We start from the raw sequence: 14,934 nt of genomic DNA, 5'->3' as shown, positions 1-14,934 counted from the left end.
TCTAAGAGATGTGCTCGTAGATTAAGGAAACAGTAATATAAAATGGCTGCTTCATACTAGAAAAACTGTTTTGTAGGCCATCAAGGCAATGCGAGTTGTTCCGAGTCTGTTACTATTTGAAAGCCTTTCGAAAGCTACCACTGAAGCCAACAAATTTTTGCCCGAAAAATTTTATGCACAGCCCAATGTTCCATTTTCAACCAGAAAATCCCACTTCTGAAGACGAGAAATTCCCATGTATATAGCATTTTCATGCTATAAATCTGGTTGGAAAGACCATTTACTTCCTTCGGTATTTCACTTATTGTCAGGACCTGAATCCTGGGTTTGAGGGTTTGCTACTGGACACAAACAGTGGAGCGATACTGTAAATGTAAAGTTTATGTAAAGTATTTTTGTGTGTAGGTATAGAGAGATAAGCAAGTTGGCGCTGCAGTTGAAAGCTTTCATGCAAACAACCAAAAGTGGTCACATCTCGGAGCTTTTATTGAATGTATGAGGCAGTGTTTTGTGAGCTAGGTGGCAGGCTTTGTTATTTTTTGTGATAACTGGCTTGGTAATGTCATATCAGTTAATTATTTTCATGCATAGTAATGTACGTACTCGTAAAGTATCATTGGAACCAGAGTTTATTAAAGAATAATGGTTGCATCTTAGGGATCTAACGGGTTTTTCAATTGGGGTGGGTCGATGTTGACAACCTGTGGCGGGCATGTTGTTTTGGTGGCGTCTGTCTAATCTGTTGTTTATTATTTGGTAACTGATGCCAAATCACCATGGCAAGTTACACGATTGAGCAGCACGTCCAAATGATAAAACTTTATTATCAAAATAACTGTTCGTTAGTGCAAATGTTGCGCCCATTTTAAGGCAGGTACGGTGCGGTGGCCCTTCAAAGTCAACTCTCCAATGTTTGGTAGCAAAATTCGAAACGATCGGTTCGGTAAACAATCAGCCAACACCTGTATGTCAAAGGAACGCCAGATTGGCTGGAAACATTGCTGTGGTCCGTGAAAGTGTGCAGGAGAAACCGAGGCAGTTAATTCCTCGCTGTGCACCAGAACTAAACCTTTCGCAGACTTCAACTTGGCGAATTTTGCGGCGGGACCTGGGCCTACACGCGTACAAGATCCAACTGGCCCAGGAGCTCAAAGTTAATGACCATAGACAACGCCAGTTTGTTCGCTGACTGGGCTTCGGAGCGTTTAGGAAGAGAACCCCAATTTAGGCCAAAAAATCATCTTTAGTGACGAGGCGCATTTTTGAATGAATGGCTATGTTAACAAGCCCAATTTCCGTATATGGGACGACGCCAGCCCACACGAGGTTCACCAGGTGGCATTGCATCCACAAAAAGTTACTGCTTGGTGTGGATTTTGGGCCGGCGGCCTCATTGGTCCGTGATTTTTTGAAAACGACGTTGGCGAGGCCGTCCCTGTCAATGGCGAGTGGTACAGAACGATGATAACCGATTTCTTTTGGCCCACATTGAACGATATGGACGTAGACGACATGTGGTTCCAGCGGGACGGCGCTACGTGCCACACAGCGGATGCCACAATGGACATTCTGCACGAACGATTTGAAGGTATGGTTATCTCTCACAGAGGTGACGTGAATTGGCCACCAAGATCGTGCGATTTGACCCCGCTAGACTTTTTCTTGTGGGGTTTCCTGAAGTCGCAGGTCTATGCCAGTAAGCCGCAATCGACCGATGCCCTTAAAGTCAACATAACCCAGGCCATCGCTCAAACTCAGCCGGATCTATGCGGCAGAGTCATTGAAAATTGGACCACTCGGATCCGTACCATCGTGAGAAGCCACGGCAGACATTTGAACTGATGTTATATTCCATAGATAATGGCATACATGAGCCTTTCTAATAAAAAAAGAATTTCGTTAATACTTCACACACAGCATGTTTTATTCCATTTCAACATCGACCCACCATTATTGAAAAACCCTTTATAGGGACAGCGTCAACCGTAGGCAGGAAGCTTTACTTGTATGAGCTAGAAATCAGTCACTCGGATGTCGTGCAATATAGGTGACTGGCCAGCCAGGTGTGCCACGTGGAAAAGTAGGGCTTCAGGAGGAACTCTCTGCAGTCTGTAGGCACAGTGGTAGTCTCCTGTGCACGTCAGTCACGTGGACTTGCTCCTGCAAATGTGTGTAGCACGTGCACAAATTTGCATAACGCTGCATTTTACGCAGTTCTCACATTGGCCTGAACACCGACAAAATGTGCCACTTCGCTGCCATTGGGCCTCTTCGTGACCAATAAACAGCAGTTGTTACATACACCGGCCATCTACAAGTAGTTGGCACTATGGTCAGCCATGCCATTGCATCAACAAAATCTAATGTCATTCCATGCTCCTCCAATCTGAAAGGTGTTCCAATTAAATCAATCAACCATCCAATCAATCAATTTTTATTGTGCCAAATAGAGTATAGACAGGCATATAAAGGTGGGATCCCATATTCATAAAGTTGCAGGAGGCGTTCCTGCAGTAGTCTTATGTATGGTGCCATTCACTAGCACGAATTTATACCGTTATCACACGGGACACTTTCTATCGTGATCAAATCCGATTGAGATCGAATTTCTCGATCACGACTCGCTACTCGATGCAAGCAGAGGATGGGAGCTTATCATGATCGAGAAATTCGGTATGGATCAGACTCGATGGTGATCAAAATGGTCCCCTGTGGCTCCAGTTTTAAAGATCTGTATTATACAGATAATGCAAGATAACAGTACATTATTATGCAATTACATACATACACAATTACAAATACATACATATACAATAATAAGATTATGTAAGATAACACACAGAACACATTATCAGGAACATAAAACATACTAATGAAAGTGCTGTATCATTACTTGCTGGGCTGGTTAATTTATACTTATTATGGTGGAAAAGACTCATATGAGGTCTTTCCGGTCATTTCTTCACACGCTTTCACGTCTTTTCCATTGTATGAAAGCACAGAACCACTGAACACGAAGTGTGTTGATTTATTCATGTGTGCCAGACACGAAGGTATGCAGAACACCTTTAAAAGAGTTTATGATGCTAGCCTTGACTTTTTATTGAGGTAAACTATTCCAGAGCCACGTGTCAACATGTGCATATGAAAACAAATCCTAATTTGTCCTTAGCTCTCGAATTTTAAACAAGCATTAATAATTTATGTGGCCATGGCGACAGTGGTGCCTTATGGAACTGAGAGAGAACCATACCTTCAGGCCTGTATCTCGGTGTCGAACGTGGGCAACACCAGTCTTCAACGTCGTCTCGTCCAAGATGACCACTGCCACCACACCCATTTCGTCAAATCTGAAGCGTGCATAAGTGGAAAAAACAGAGAGTCGAATGTGCTACAATGTACCTGGCAAATTATGAGTAGATGTGGCCAACTATGGCAAATGTGAACTATAATTGGCTTATGCCACATGCACAAATTTGCCAACTGCGTATGGTAAATTTTGGCTCAGCCAAGACCAAGCTCCCTTGAAGCATACATTTCAGCTTCACTTGTATTGATGAGCCACCTAGTCCACGATGGCAAACAAAATACCACATTTACTTAAATCACATTTTTTTTTCAAACATGCATGCACACACACACAAACACAGGTTCAAAAAATTACCAGCTCATTCAAATCTGATGCGAAGTCGAAATCCGTGTTTGCGACAATAGCAGCCAGCTATAGGGGCCAATCTCATTGCAAGTTGGCAACAGATCCTGTTTTCGCATAGCATCCATGGTCTGTAGGTTGGTGACAACATTACATCTTTTTCATTAGAAGAGCTCATTCAAAAGAAACCACTAGCAGCAGGAGAAATATGGCCAATATAAGCCAAACGATGGGTCACATTGCCCCTTCATAGGATAATATTGGCCCAACACTGGCAAGAGTGGTGTCGCTTGTTCCGGCATCCGGGAGATTCAAGTTGAGGGGGCACATATGAACTGGCGAAGTGGTCAGTTGAGGCACAGGCTATCTACCCAGTCGTGATGGTTGCAGAGTTGTTTGAGAAATTAGGAATACCAATGGTAACGGATGGCACAGAAGAAAAAGTGTTGGGTGGTGATGGTAGACACTGACAACAGTGACATTACTAACAGCAGTGATGACAGTAGACATTTAAGTGTGAGTAAATTTCAGTTCCCATGAAGGTGAACTCCGAATGTTTACTGTACATTCTGATTGTGAAAATCTGATAGTTTGCTATTTCCTTGCTCTTATTGATATTGGGTGCGCATTATGTTAGGGTGCACGTTCGCACGGATAAATAGAGAAGCTGAACTGGTGGGTGACTTCCTAACATTTATGCTTGCCGCTTACACCACATTCTAAAGTGCACTTAAGCATATTTTTCATTCATTTATTCATACTGTCAGCCCCTCTATACCTATTACAGGGTTGAGAAAACAAAGGCTCTAAAACATAAGGTACTCCCACTGAACAAACAGCAAGACGTGAACATAAACACGAGAAAAATGAATAATTACAGGAGAAGCAAATCACTTTACACAAAGAAAAAGAAAATAGGAATACCGTGACGCTTTACAATATCCAGGAACACCACGCAATTGAGATTTTTCAATAATGAGCTCACACATGTAGACGAAACAACATAGGTGGGCAACCTATTCATTCACTCATTGCTCAATTGAAAAGCCCCTTCAAAGCTCCCGTTTTACTGTAAACAAAGGTTCTTAGTGTGAACAAATGTGATAAAATTTATGCGCGAGAAAAACCAGAGAGCTTGACTGTTCTTTAGTGTAACAACCATTTGAAGCCAACAGGCAATGAAAGTCAAGGAAAGCACACGGGAAGTTCGCCGAATTTATACAATTTAACAAGCACGAACAATTCATTCCCTCATGATTTCCCTGGCTTTGGTGTTTTTTGGCTTCACATGGCTGGTATTAAAATTATGTGCACCTTTAAAACTGCTTCTCCTAGTTATCTGCTTTAAAAGTCGCATTATCCAATGGTGCTCTAAATCTCCTACACTGCATTCAGCGCTCGCTCAAGTGCCAGTGTTCTCAATGAGATATTCCCTTCAGGGGCCAATTCATTTTGACCACTGAAAATTTAGTACCATCACATTTCTTTCATCCATGGAATTAAGAAAAGTGCACCGCTGCAGAACGGATTCCGAATGTTCAATTTTTCAGTGAGGTTTATCAGGGTTACAGAATATGTACTCCATGCAAGAACTGTCTACAGGAACTTCGGATATGAAAATGTCAACTAGTTCATGACTAATGTTCTCGGAAAGCATGCAACCAGGCATCTGAAATATACGCGTGACGTAGAACATTAGGAAAAAACAAAGGAAGAAGTGAACCCACTACTCGACGACACACTGGCACCGAGAGCAATCACCCAGATGCTTACCTTCCAACTTGTTTCACTGAAGCACCATAGGAACATTACTTGAACTTAAGCACAGGTATGATGAGAAATGTTTCAATATGTTTGAAATACATTTGAAAAAAAAAAAAAAACTTGGGAGACGCTTAAGCTTCGCCTTTAAGAGTAGCATGCGACAGCATTCAAACGTCCCTGACTGCTTCTCACACTTCCCGCAACTGCAGGTTATGCAGCCGATATATTTACCGGGAAATGCTTGCGGTGAACGCTATGCACGAAGGCGAGCTTTCTGGTTCTTTTTTTTTAACACCGGAGCTGTTTAAGCCGAGCGTTAGTCCGTAATGTGCGAACACAAAATGCGAGCCGATCCTGGCGGTAGTGCAGAAAGGGTCCAAGCGCAATGGCACATACCCCTGTGAACTAGTCAAGCTGAGCCTGGCTAAGTCTAGCTAAGCATGGTTGAGACTACTTAACCTTAGTCAGTCATCGATAGCCAATCAATAGCTAATCGATAATCGATCAATAATCAATAAATTCCTGAAAATGCTGGGGATGACTTGGTAGTGCTTAGCCTAGCCCAAATACGTGGCCAATACCTTACAATAGCCAATCAATGGTAATCGATAATCAATCCATAAATTCCGGGAAATGCTGGGGATGACTTGGTAATGCTTAGCCTAGCCCAAAAGCCAGGACCAGCTAGGTGCCCATCAGCTCCGCTGTCTCTTTAGCATTGCGCCTCCAGTGCAAGCTACGTTAATTTTTTTCTCCTGCACAGCTGGTGCCGCTGCTGATGCGCGGAGGCAAGTGCCATCTGGTGTTGCTGCAAGAAACTTAGCGGCGTGTGTCGCTCTGCAGCTGGCAGAAAGTTTTCGCTCACGGCCAACGCTATTGCCTTTGATGCACTGTCATGGCATGCACAATTGCGCACACAGTGCCTAAAGGGGATACGGGAGCACCTGGAAAATGCGTGCAGCCGTTTGCGCCTACCTAGCCAGCTGATCGTCAAGCGGTGCTGAGCTGCCCAGGCTGGGGTTGGAGTAGACGGCCAGCATTCCCCGTAGCTGCCTCTGTAGCAGCTGGGCCAATGGCTTCAGGGAAGCCACAGCCCCCGACGTAGCTATAGCTGCTTGGAACGGAGCGAGGGCTGGATGTAGCGAGAGCACCTGCGTAGCGCAAACATTTTCCTATCTGGCCAGCTCGTGATGACATGAGCTGAGCTAAGTTGCACGTGCACATTCTTTACTGTTACTTTTAATTACTGCTCCTATTACTGTTCAATTTAACAGTGCAACAGTACATATCTCCCCGGCGGCTATGTTATTTACGTGTATTTCAATGTGCTCGTAATGCGTATACATGTAAGTAGATGTATGTATGCCCAGGTAAGTGCATATATACACGTGTTGTATTAACGAAGCTACCATTACAAATAGCTTATTTGTATTGTGGATGTGTGCACTGCTGTCGTTGCCTGGTGGAGGCCTGGCCCTGGCCACGTCAAGCTGTATGCTTACAGCTTTCTTGACAAGGTGGCCTTCAACACTGTACTTAGTGCATGTTGTAAATAACTCTTGACTTGATTTGACCTGACTTCACATACTAGGGTTGTATTGTCAATAGGCTGGTTTTGGGAATGATTGTTCAGGCTTGTGAATAAAAGTAGCCGAACAAGAAATGTCGCCGAAACCAACGTTTCGACTGGGGGACCTGTCTTCGCTGGCAAAGACAAGAACCCATGTCGAAACGTTGGCTTCGGCGACATTCCCCGTTCGGCCACTGCTTATGACTTCAAGCCTCCATCTTTCCCGTGTACCTCTCTCTTGTTCTGGATGTTCAAGCTTGCGTAATTAAACATTTCCTTCAATTCAAACAACTCTAAGCATTCCTGGTTGGTTTAATTCGTTTCCCATGCATTTTGAGGCCACTTAATTGCTTCAAACAAGTGAAATAAGGATTTCAGTTAAAAAGTACTGACACATACTTTCTAAGTTGTAGCAACTTGTACTGCACGCTTCTCACATGTCAGACGACGATGCTCGATTGTAATGGGAAACGCTTATAGAAAATTTTAACTTGATACTAGACCAGAGTTCGCATTCAAATTGTGGACCTTGTGTCAACGAAATTATCACGACAGTTGTGCCGCATAAAATAAATTCACTGACGTTGCGTAGCAATCAGGTGAGGTACGATAATGCTGTTTGCGAGAAAAGATAAAAAATTTACTGCGTGCATTTCTTTTGGCTTTGCTTGTGTGTGACATGAAGCGATCGCAGGAACGGAGTGACTCGGTGTGTCACGACACGTCTGCTACATGGGTGACAAAACGAATTCTGGTTTGTAGACACAAGTATATTATATTAAATTATTTAATGGGCTTTGGCGTTTGCCATTATTTTTTTTTTCTAGCGTTTGTAGCACTTCGACCTTCATTTAATGCAGACAATGACACATTGAAGTAGTCGCACCAGTATACTCGTTTAAAGCAGAATAGGAAGCGCTTGGTGCCAGCAGTTCTAAGATGCATGCAATTCAGGAGGGTGTTGATGTGCCGTGGAAGCTGGTGATCGTGTTGGTACTCAAGACAGGGGTCAACTGCATAAAATATTAGTAGTCTTTTTGTGCCCTCAAGTCAACCAACTTACCAAATACATTTCTCTCTACAGCCTCAAAAAAGTGTCGCGTGTCCGGCTAGGTTAGGGAAACAAAGTGAGGTCCCAAAGTGTCGCAAAGATGATGACCTGCCGCGCTGGCCTTGGCTTTGGCGTTGTGCTGCTAAACACAAGGTCATGGGCTCAACTCCCAGCAACAGCGGCGTCATTTCGATGGAGGCAAAGTGCAAAAGACACTTGTGTACCGTGGATTGGATGCACGCCAAAGAACCCCAGGTGGTCAAAATTAATCCGGAGTACCCCCGCTACGGCACGCCTCGTAATCAGATCGTGATTTTTGGCACGCAATACCCCAGAATTTAATTTTTTTGATGACGATGATCTGCATTTGTGGCATATAACTACCAAGAAGGATATGCCAAGTATCAGCTGGCAGGAGGTAGCTTAAGAGAAATTGTATGAAAAAAAAAAAAGAAGGAACAACTGGAAAAACAATAGTACTGTGTTTATTCGGATATATGTCAACCTGTTTTTTTGTCTAAATTGTTACCCAGAAAGAGCTATCGAGCTATATTTGTGACCAAAGAATCTCAACTTATATTGGCAAAAAAAGGTAACAAAAGTACCGAGCTAAACAAAATTCTTCCGTCGCACCCGCCTTAAAGCCAGTCTGGAGATTATCTACACAAGCTTTCAGAAATGCTGCATATTCAATGCACTTGACGGCATTCATAAGGACGCAGTTTGGGGTGCCGAGGATGCTTGCGAAGCAACCGACAAGGATGCCGCTTGTGGCATCGACTAACGAGACTTAGTAACCGAGCTTATGGTAAATATAGTTGAATCATGTTCAAAGTACTTCATTTCTTTTTTAAAGATAACGGTCAACCTATATTCAAATTATACATTTTTTAATTTCTCAGAAAGATCAACATATACTATTCCCGAGTAAATATGGTACTCGGCTGAGCAGCGAGGCTCACTGAAACAAGATTATGAAAGCGAGATTAAAGACCCCATTAATAAAGAATTTGGAGGATCAACTTCACTAATATAGACAGTGACCAGAGAATAAGAGTAAAGGTCAATTGCCTTTATTGAAATTTCTCCCTTGCTCAGTCAGTTATCATCCTTGTGAATCTTGAGCCCCTGCAGATGCCATTTATTTCCTTCAATTCCGGAGCGACTTGGAATCCATTGGAACACCACTTAACTCTGCAACTTGACTGCATTTTTTTCAGGCGGGCTTCTATTTTAGTCCAGTGTTTTCAAGATGGCTAAAACCATTGGCCAAATTTAACTGCTCTGTGGCTTATCTAGCTCAGGGGGCCCTCTTAATTGGCGGGCATTTCTGAGGAATGCTTTCAAAACAAAAGTGTTCTATAGGCTACTGGGTGGGCTTTCTTAACCCTTTAGGTGCTGGGTGTTCTTCTCAAGAACTAAAAAGTGAATTTATGTCCACATAACATACTGCCATCAACCTAGAATGTATAATGATTGCACACTTTAACTGTTTTGGTATCCTTTAAAAAATAATGTGGTCTGTAGCCTACCTGCCCCAGGGGACCCTCTTGGTGGGCGTCCCTGAGGAACGCTTCTGCAGCCGTTTCCAGGCTACCGGCAGACGCAACTAGGCGCCCTCGGCTCCAAAGCCGCTCCAGGGGCCCGGACTCGGCGTGTACTACGTGTGATTCTTGGGACCCCGTCTGCTCCAGCTGGAATGCCCAGGGGCGCCGGGAAAGCTGCCAAGCATGCAACAAACTTTGCATCACCAATGATGCCAATGCCTTGAGCTCGCCAATCTGCAGCCTGGCGTGCTTCGAAATTTCGCAGTGCCGAAGAGATAGATGCAGTGAATAGAAACACAAGCACTGAGCTTACAACTGCTGTTTATTTTTCCTGAGAAATGGAATAAATACACCGTTGCTGTTTTAATAACTTTAGGCAAATGGAAAGATAGGCTACATTAGAGCTGGCTGTCCTGAGAGACAGTTCAAAAATTAAGGCTACACCTTGGCCCCTTAAACAAACACACAAACATATTTTGATGACAGAAAGAGATAACTAAAAAGAAACAAGAGAGTGATACTACATAGATTGCAATCTACAGCAAACTACGGTACATGTGTACGGTACGGTATGGCTTTGCCTTATCGCTCTCAGCCTAGCTAAAAGTCGCACAGATATTGTTGTTGTAGTTGTCATTGCTTTATCTATGTTGTATGCTTTCATATGCTAGTAGTACTCGTATATTTCTACCTGTATTTTTTTATTAGTATGCATATAAGGACCTTATTCTCAATGTTAGATTACAGACTGTTGTTATTATTGCATCATATGCTACATACATCTGTACAGCTCCACTCCCTGGAACACGTTAACAACTTTATATACATACACAAAAACACAAAAAACACGCACACAGAAACTCACACAAACACGGGTGCACAATAAACACATTCAGGTACACCACACGCACAACCAACATTCAGGTACACCACACGCAGAAACACAAGAATAAATACAAACACACAACACAGACACAACATGCAGGAACTCACACAAACACGTGCAGGCACACATCACGCAAGCACATCAGGCACACAACAAACACACAAACGTACAACATTGCTAAACACAAACACATTCCACTCTATTTCCAGGCACAATCAAAATGCAACCAGGTGAACATGCTTACCTGTCGCCACCAACGCAGTCGTTGTCGCTGCCAGTAGGTCAGCCACCGAGCTTCCTCTCCGGAAGCGGGAAAGAAAAGCAGCTGTTCCAGTGTAACTGCCCTGCAAAGATTGGGAAACATACGAGATCAGAAATAGTCTCAGGCATGCCAAGCTTTCAGTGCAGTTGACTCATAACAATTCAAACTCAGATAAATGAAAATTCTAATCAGCAATTCAAACTAATCTTTAAAATTTTGTAAGCCTACTATGTATTTCATGTAAGCATTCTGAAGGTGCTTTAATACAAGCAAGGTTTAAATTTATTTGAGCTTTCTGCAACCTCAAGGAAGAGGAATGCAGCCAAAGAAGGCTGATGAGATGGTATGCATTATAACAAATGACCAAAACAATGCTGAACTATGGGGTTTTACGTGCCAAAACCACAATTTGACTATGAGGCACGCCGTAGTGGGGGACTCCGGAAAATTTCGACCACCTGGGGTTCTTTAACGTGCACCTAAATCTAAGTACACGGGTGTTTTCGCATTTCGCCCCCATCGAAATACGGCCGCCGTGGCCGGGATTCGATCCCGCAACCTCGTGCTTAGCAGCCCAACACCATAGCCACTAAGCAACCACGGCGGGTGACCAAAACAATGCTCACGTTTGTTATTCGATCAGATGTGCAAGTTGACTGCCATCAGTGCGAAATGACACCCCAGACCTGGTAACCTCAAATGCACTCATGTAAGCCCATTAGTCGCGTGCGAAAGTGACTGAGTGTGTATATCTATTCACTTAATGGCACATAATTTGGCTTTGGGTGTTGTGTTATCAACCATTTCTATACCATTGATGAGTATAGCCATTATGAGGAAAAGTACCTCCCGTGTGAACAAATGATGAATACATCCGTCAATTTGCTTCTAATTGCAGTTTTTGACACCAGATGACCTGTCTGTAGTCTTTTTCTTTATTTATAGGTGCTTGAATGCTTTTACTGCAATGTGGCCTGCCTACACGCCGCATTTCTGGCAAGCTTGGTACAAATTTTCATTTCCTGGGGTACAGGAAGAAATAAACTTAAGATAATTAAAATTTATGATAATTAAAGCAACAATTTGTGTTCCTAGATGTTCAAATGAATGTGACATTCAGCTTTTGGCTTTAGGCACCTAATCTCCTGAGACGGTCACAGGGAATGCAGACTCACTGCTGGCTCTGTGATGGTTGGTCTTGGAACAAGGCCTTGCTACTCTTGCTGTTCAGCAGAAGTCCGAAGGAAGACTCCGAATCCACCAGATCTTTGGCGGCGGTGTACAGCACCTGTAGATCTGGATGTTAGGATGCCAGAGTTAGACGAGAATTGGCAATGACCAAACAAGCACCAAGCGTTGAGGCCAAGATGAAACAATGCCATAGAATTGGCACCGTCATGCCTGTATTCTAGCTGTCCGTCAGTGAACCATGCATTATTGCATTGTGACGGGTCGGTGGTTACGCACTGCACAAACAGTCTAGTACATAGGTCGGCAGAATAAGTGCAGCCTCATGCTCGCTCACCGATATTTTTGTAGGCTATGTACTAGTGGTGTGCAAATATTCGAAACTTTCCAATCGAATAGCCACTATTCGTAAGTGCAAATATTTTTCGAATACGTTTAGAATACTTGAAAACGTCAACTGCGCCCAATTAAACATACAATGAAAACAAGAGTACGGTAAATTTTCACCCCTGCGGGCGTAGTATAGACACAAAACATAGCTTGCGTAGTGGAGCAGGCTATGTCGCTTAGGTAGCCGTACTTTACAGGCTGTACAGGGATTATTCGAACTCTCTAAAGAGTCCTGTGCATGCGAAGAAACTACTTGTTTGCTCCTAATGCTTCATTTCCGCTTTTAATGAACAACACTTCATAACATACTATGTAATGACAGAAACTTGCTAACTTTAAGAATACTAGCATGTGAACGTCATTTATATTAATTGTGATAACGGCTGTTCATTATTCGAAAACTATGTGATATTCGATTTGCTTCTGGTACTATTCGATTTGTATTCGATTCGGTCTCAAAAATCACTATTCACGCACCACAACTACGTACTCACTTATACTCGCGTGCACTCACACATGTTGGCAATCACTCAGTTGCATTCATAGTTGCGTCCATTCACATGTACCAGCATCCACTCATGCTGATGCTCTCAACTGCTACTCATTGGCACACACACACACTCACCAACAGTCACTCATGTTGATACCCACGTCCATTCAAACTCACCGTCACTGATTTTCATTCATACATTAACTGACATTCACTCCTGTTCCCACTCATGTCTACTGACACCCTTCGTCAATTACTAACACTCTATCTCACACCTGTGAAATGGGTGTACAGCAGGTGCAAGTCATTGCACTCGTTAGTGAGTATGCCGACCAATGCTCTAGTACCATTATTGATTTCGGAATCCCATATAGAGAATCAAACTGCCCATTTTCGTTCCAACAAATGGTGGTTTCTACTTTTGTCAAGTAATGACAGAAGCACATTAGGTTTGAAATATTCTTCCTAGAAGCCCCTGAAATACCTAATGCTGCATTCTAAAGGCACATGCAAACTAGGGGCCGTATTTCGTACATATTCTTTTCCTCCAATGTTATCATGGCAAAATGCATGATTATTAATTTTGCAGGTGTATCTTATCTCTCATGATTTTCCCCCCATTGTACGGCCTTTATTACGCATGCTAAACTACTTCATTTGTGACATGTTTTCGTTGCTTGCTTCATGCACATTCCTATTGCAGGGGGCCATAGCCTTGTCAAGCTGCAATTTGCAGCTTTTATTTTTTTCTTTTTCCAATCACCCACTTATTTCTCATGGAGAAATAAATGTTCTTTTCCATTGATTGATACTAACGACAAACCACACATAAATATTCAATGCTCCCATTCTAGCTGTCACTTCTAAACATATCTTTATATTTATATAAAAAAGTGGATGGATGGACAGATCCGTCCCGTAACTTCAAATAACACGACGGTGAAAAGTTTGAGGAATAGGAATTAAATCCACTTGTGACAATTCATTTGTCTGTTACATGACTAAACGGCGGACAGTGCTATTTGTGATGCGGCTCATAATGCGTTGATGTAGGCAGAACCGAAAGGCCCTCAAATGGCATGCTGGCATCAGGGGTCAAACCGGCAGCTGGTACCGCAACGGAAAAACTGGCTGGGCCGGTGGAAAACTGGCCATGTGGAAACCCTAGTGCTTAGCACCAGAACATCATAGTTGCTGCGTCACCACGACAGGTCGTGCTGGATATGCCCATAGTGCTAGGGTCCACTCACCTTCAGGTGAGTCGGCACTTATTTGGTCTGGCCAGGCTTCCTCCATGGGTAGCACAGTGGCCTCGGCTGACCGAAGAATGTGACGCCGCCTGGAAATGACAGCCCCCTCTGTTGCATCACTGCTGACGTGCTTCTGTCAAACGCAATTTGACTGCGAAAGCAGTTAAGAGCTTAACAGTGAGTTTTTGTTGTGCCTGCACGTCCGTTCCATTATGCCACTGCCAACGGCTGGTGTTATCAAGTCATCGTCACGGATCATCATCATTCGTCCTCAGCTTCACTCTCACCAGACAGTGAAGAAAAACGAAACTTTGTAATTTTTGAATTCTAGAGAGGTTTGTCTAGTGGCATGCCTGGCACGCTACATCAGATGGCAGTGACGAGAAACAGAACGACAAGCACAGTAAATTTCAGACATGCAACATCACACGCAACACACCAGAACATGCAACATACAAACTAACTAAAGTCTCTCATTGGGACCAATGTCTCTCGGAAGGGTAAAAGTGCCTTTGTTCCGCAGGACGCACAGGAAGAGCCAAGTACATGCATCGTAGCTCAAGGAATAATAGTTTTTGGTGTATAGTCAGTTACACCAACAAAGTATGAGGCTACGTAGCTATACATAGCTACCCATAAAGTGCTTCACGCAACAGTGATTACCATGTAGCATGGAATCTGCACAATATTCCAGTGTGTGCCTCTTTTATCCTCACACAAGGTGAGCGCTAGTTTAAACCAGCATGTGAAGAACATGTGTACATGTTGTACACGGGATGGCATCTTGTACGAACAGAAAACAATGGAGTATATGAAGAGACGTTCAGAAAGAGAGGAAGACACTTCACCATTCTCGCCTCAGGTTGTCACGAAGAAGTGTGCCA

The 14,934-nt window shown here is 43.3% G+C and overlaps 1 protein-coding gene across 1 annotated transcript; it reads right to left on the bottom strand.

Annotated features, from left to right (window-relative positions):
- Positions 1–613: 613 nt before the first annotated feature.
- Positions 614–14,928, bottom strand: LOC119453006 (DNA polymerase subunit gamma-2, mitochondrial). The gene is made up of 8 exons (XM_037714982.2): positions 14,899–14,928; positions 14,051–14,139; positions 11,908–12,028; positions 10,715–10,814; positions 9,570–9,758; positions 6,392–6,567; positions 3,254–3,350; positions 614–2,160 (listed from the first exon to the last, which is right to left on the bottom strand). Exons 2-8 carry the CDS (start codon positions 14,094–14,096, stop codon positions 2,089–2,091), a joined length of 801 nt encoding a protein of 266 aa, XP_037570910.1. The 5' UTR covers positions 14,097–14,139; positions 14,899–14,928; the 3' UTR covers positions 614–2,088.
- Positions 14,929–14,934: the final 6 nt, after the last annotated feature.

Source organism: Dermacentor silvarum, chromosome 5 (assembly GCF_013339745.2).
Source record: "Dermacentor silvarum isolate Dsil-2018 chromosome 5, BIME_Dsil_1.4, whole genome shotgun sequence".
In the NCBI taxonomy this organism is placed as follows: domain Eukaryota; kingdom Metazoa; phylum Arthropoda; class Arachnida; order Ixodida; family Ixodidae; genus Dermacentor; species Dermacentor silvarum.
This window is presented reverse-complemented; position numbering and strand designations above follow the sequence as displayed.

What these genes read in the sequence shown, in the direction of transcription:
- LOC119453006 (XM_037714982.2), bottom strand. Translation starts at nt 14,096, where the DNA reads ATGGAGGAAGCCTGGCCAGACCAAATAAGTGCCGACTCACCTGAAG. An exon ending in AAGTGCCGACTCACCTGAAG is followed by an intron (nt 12,029 to 14,050) that starts GTGAGTGGACCC and finishes CCTAACATCCAG; the next exon opens with ATCTACAGGTGCTGTACACC. An exon ending in GACTGCGTTGGTGGCGACAG is followed by an intron (nt 9,759 to 10,714) that starts GTAAGCATGTTC and finishes CATGCTTGGCAG; the next exon opens with CTTTCCCGGCGCCCCTGGGC.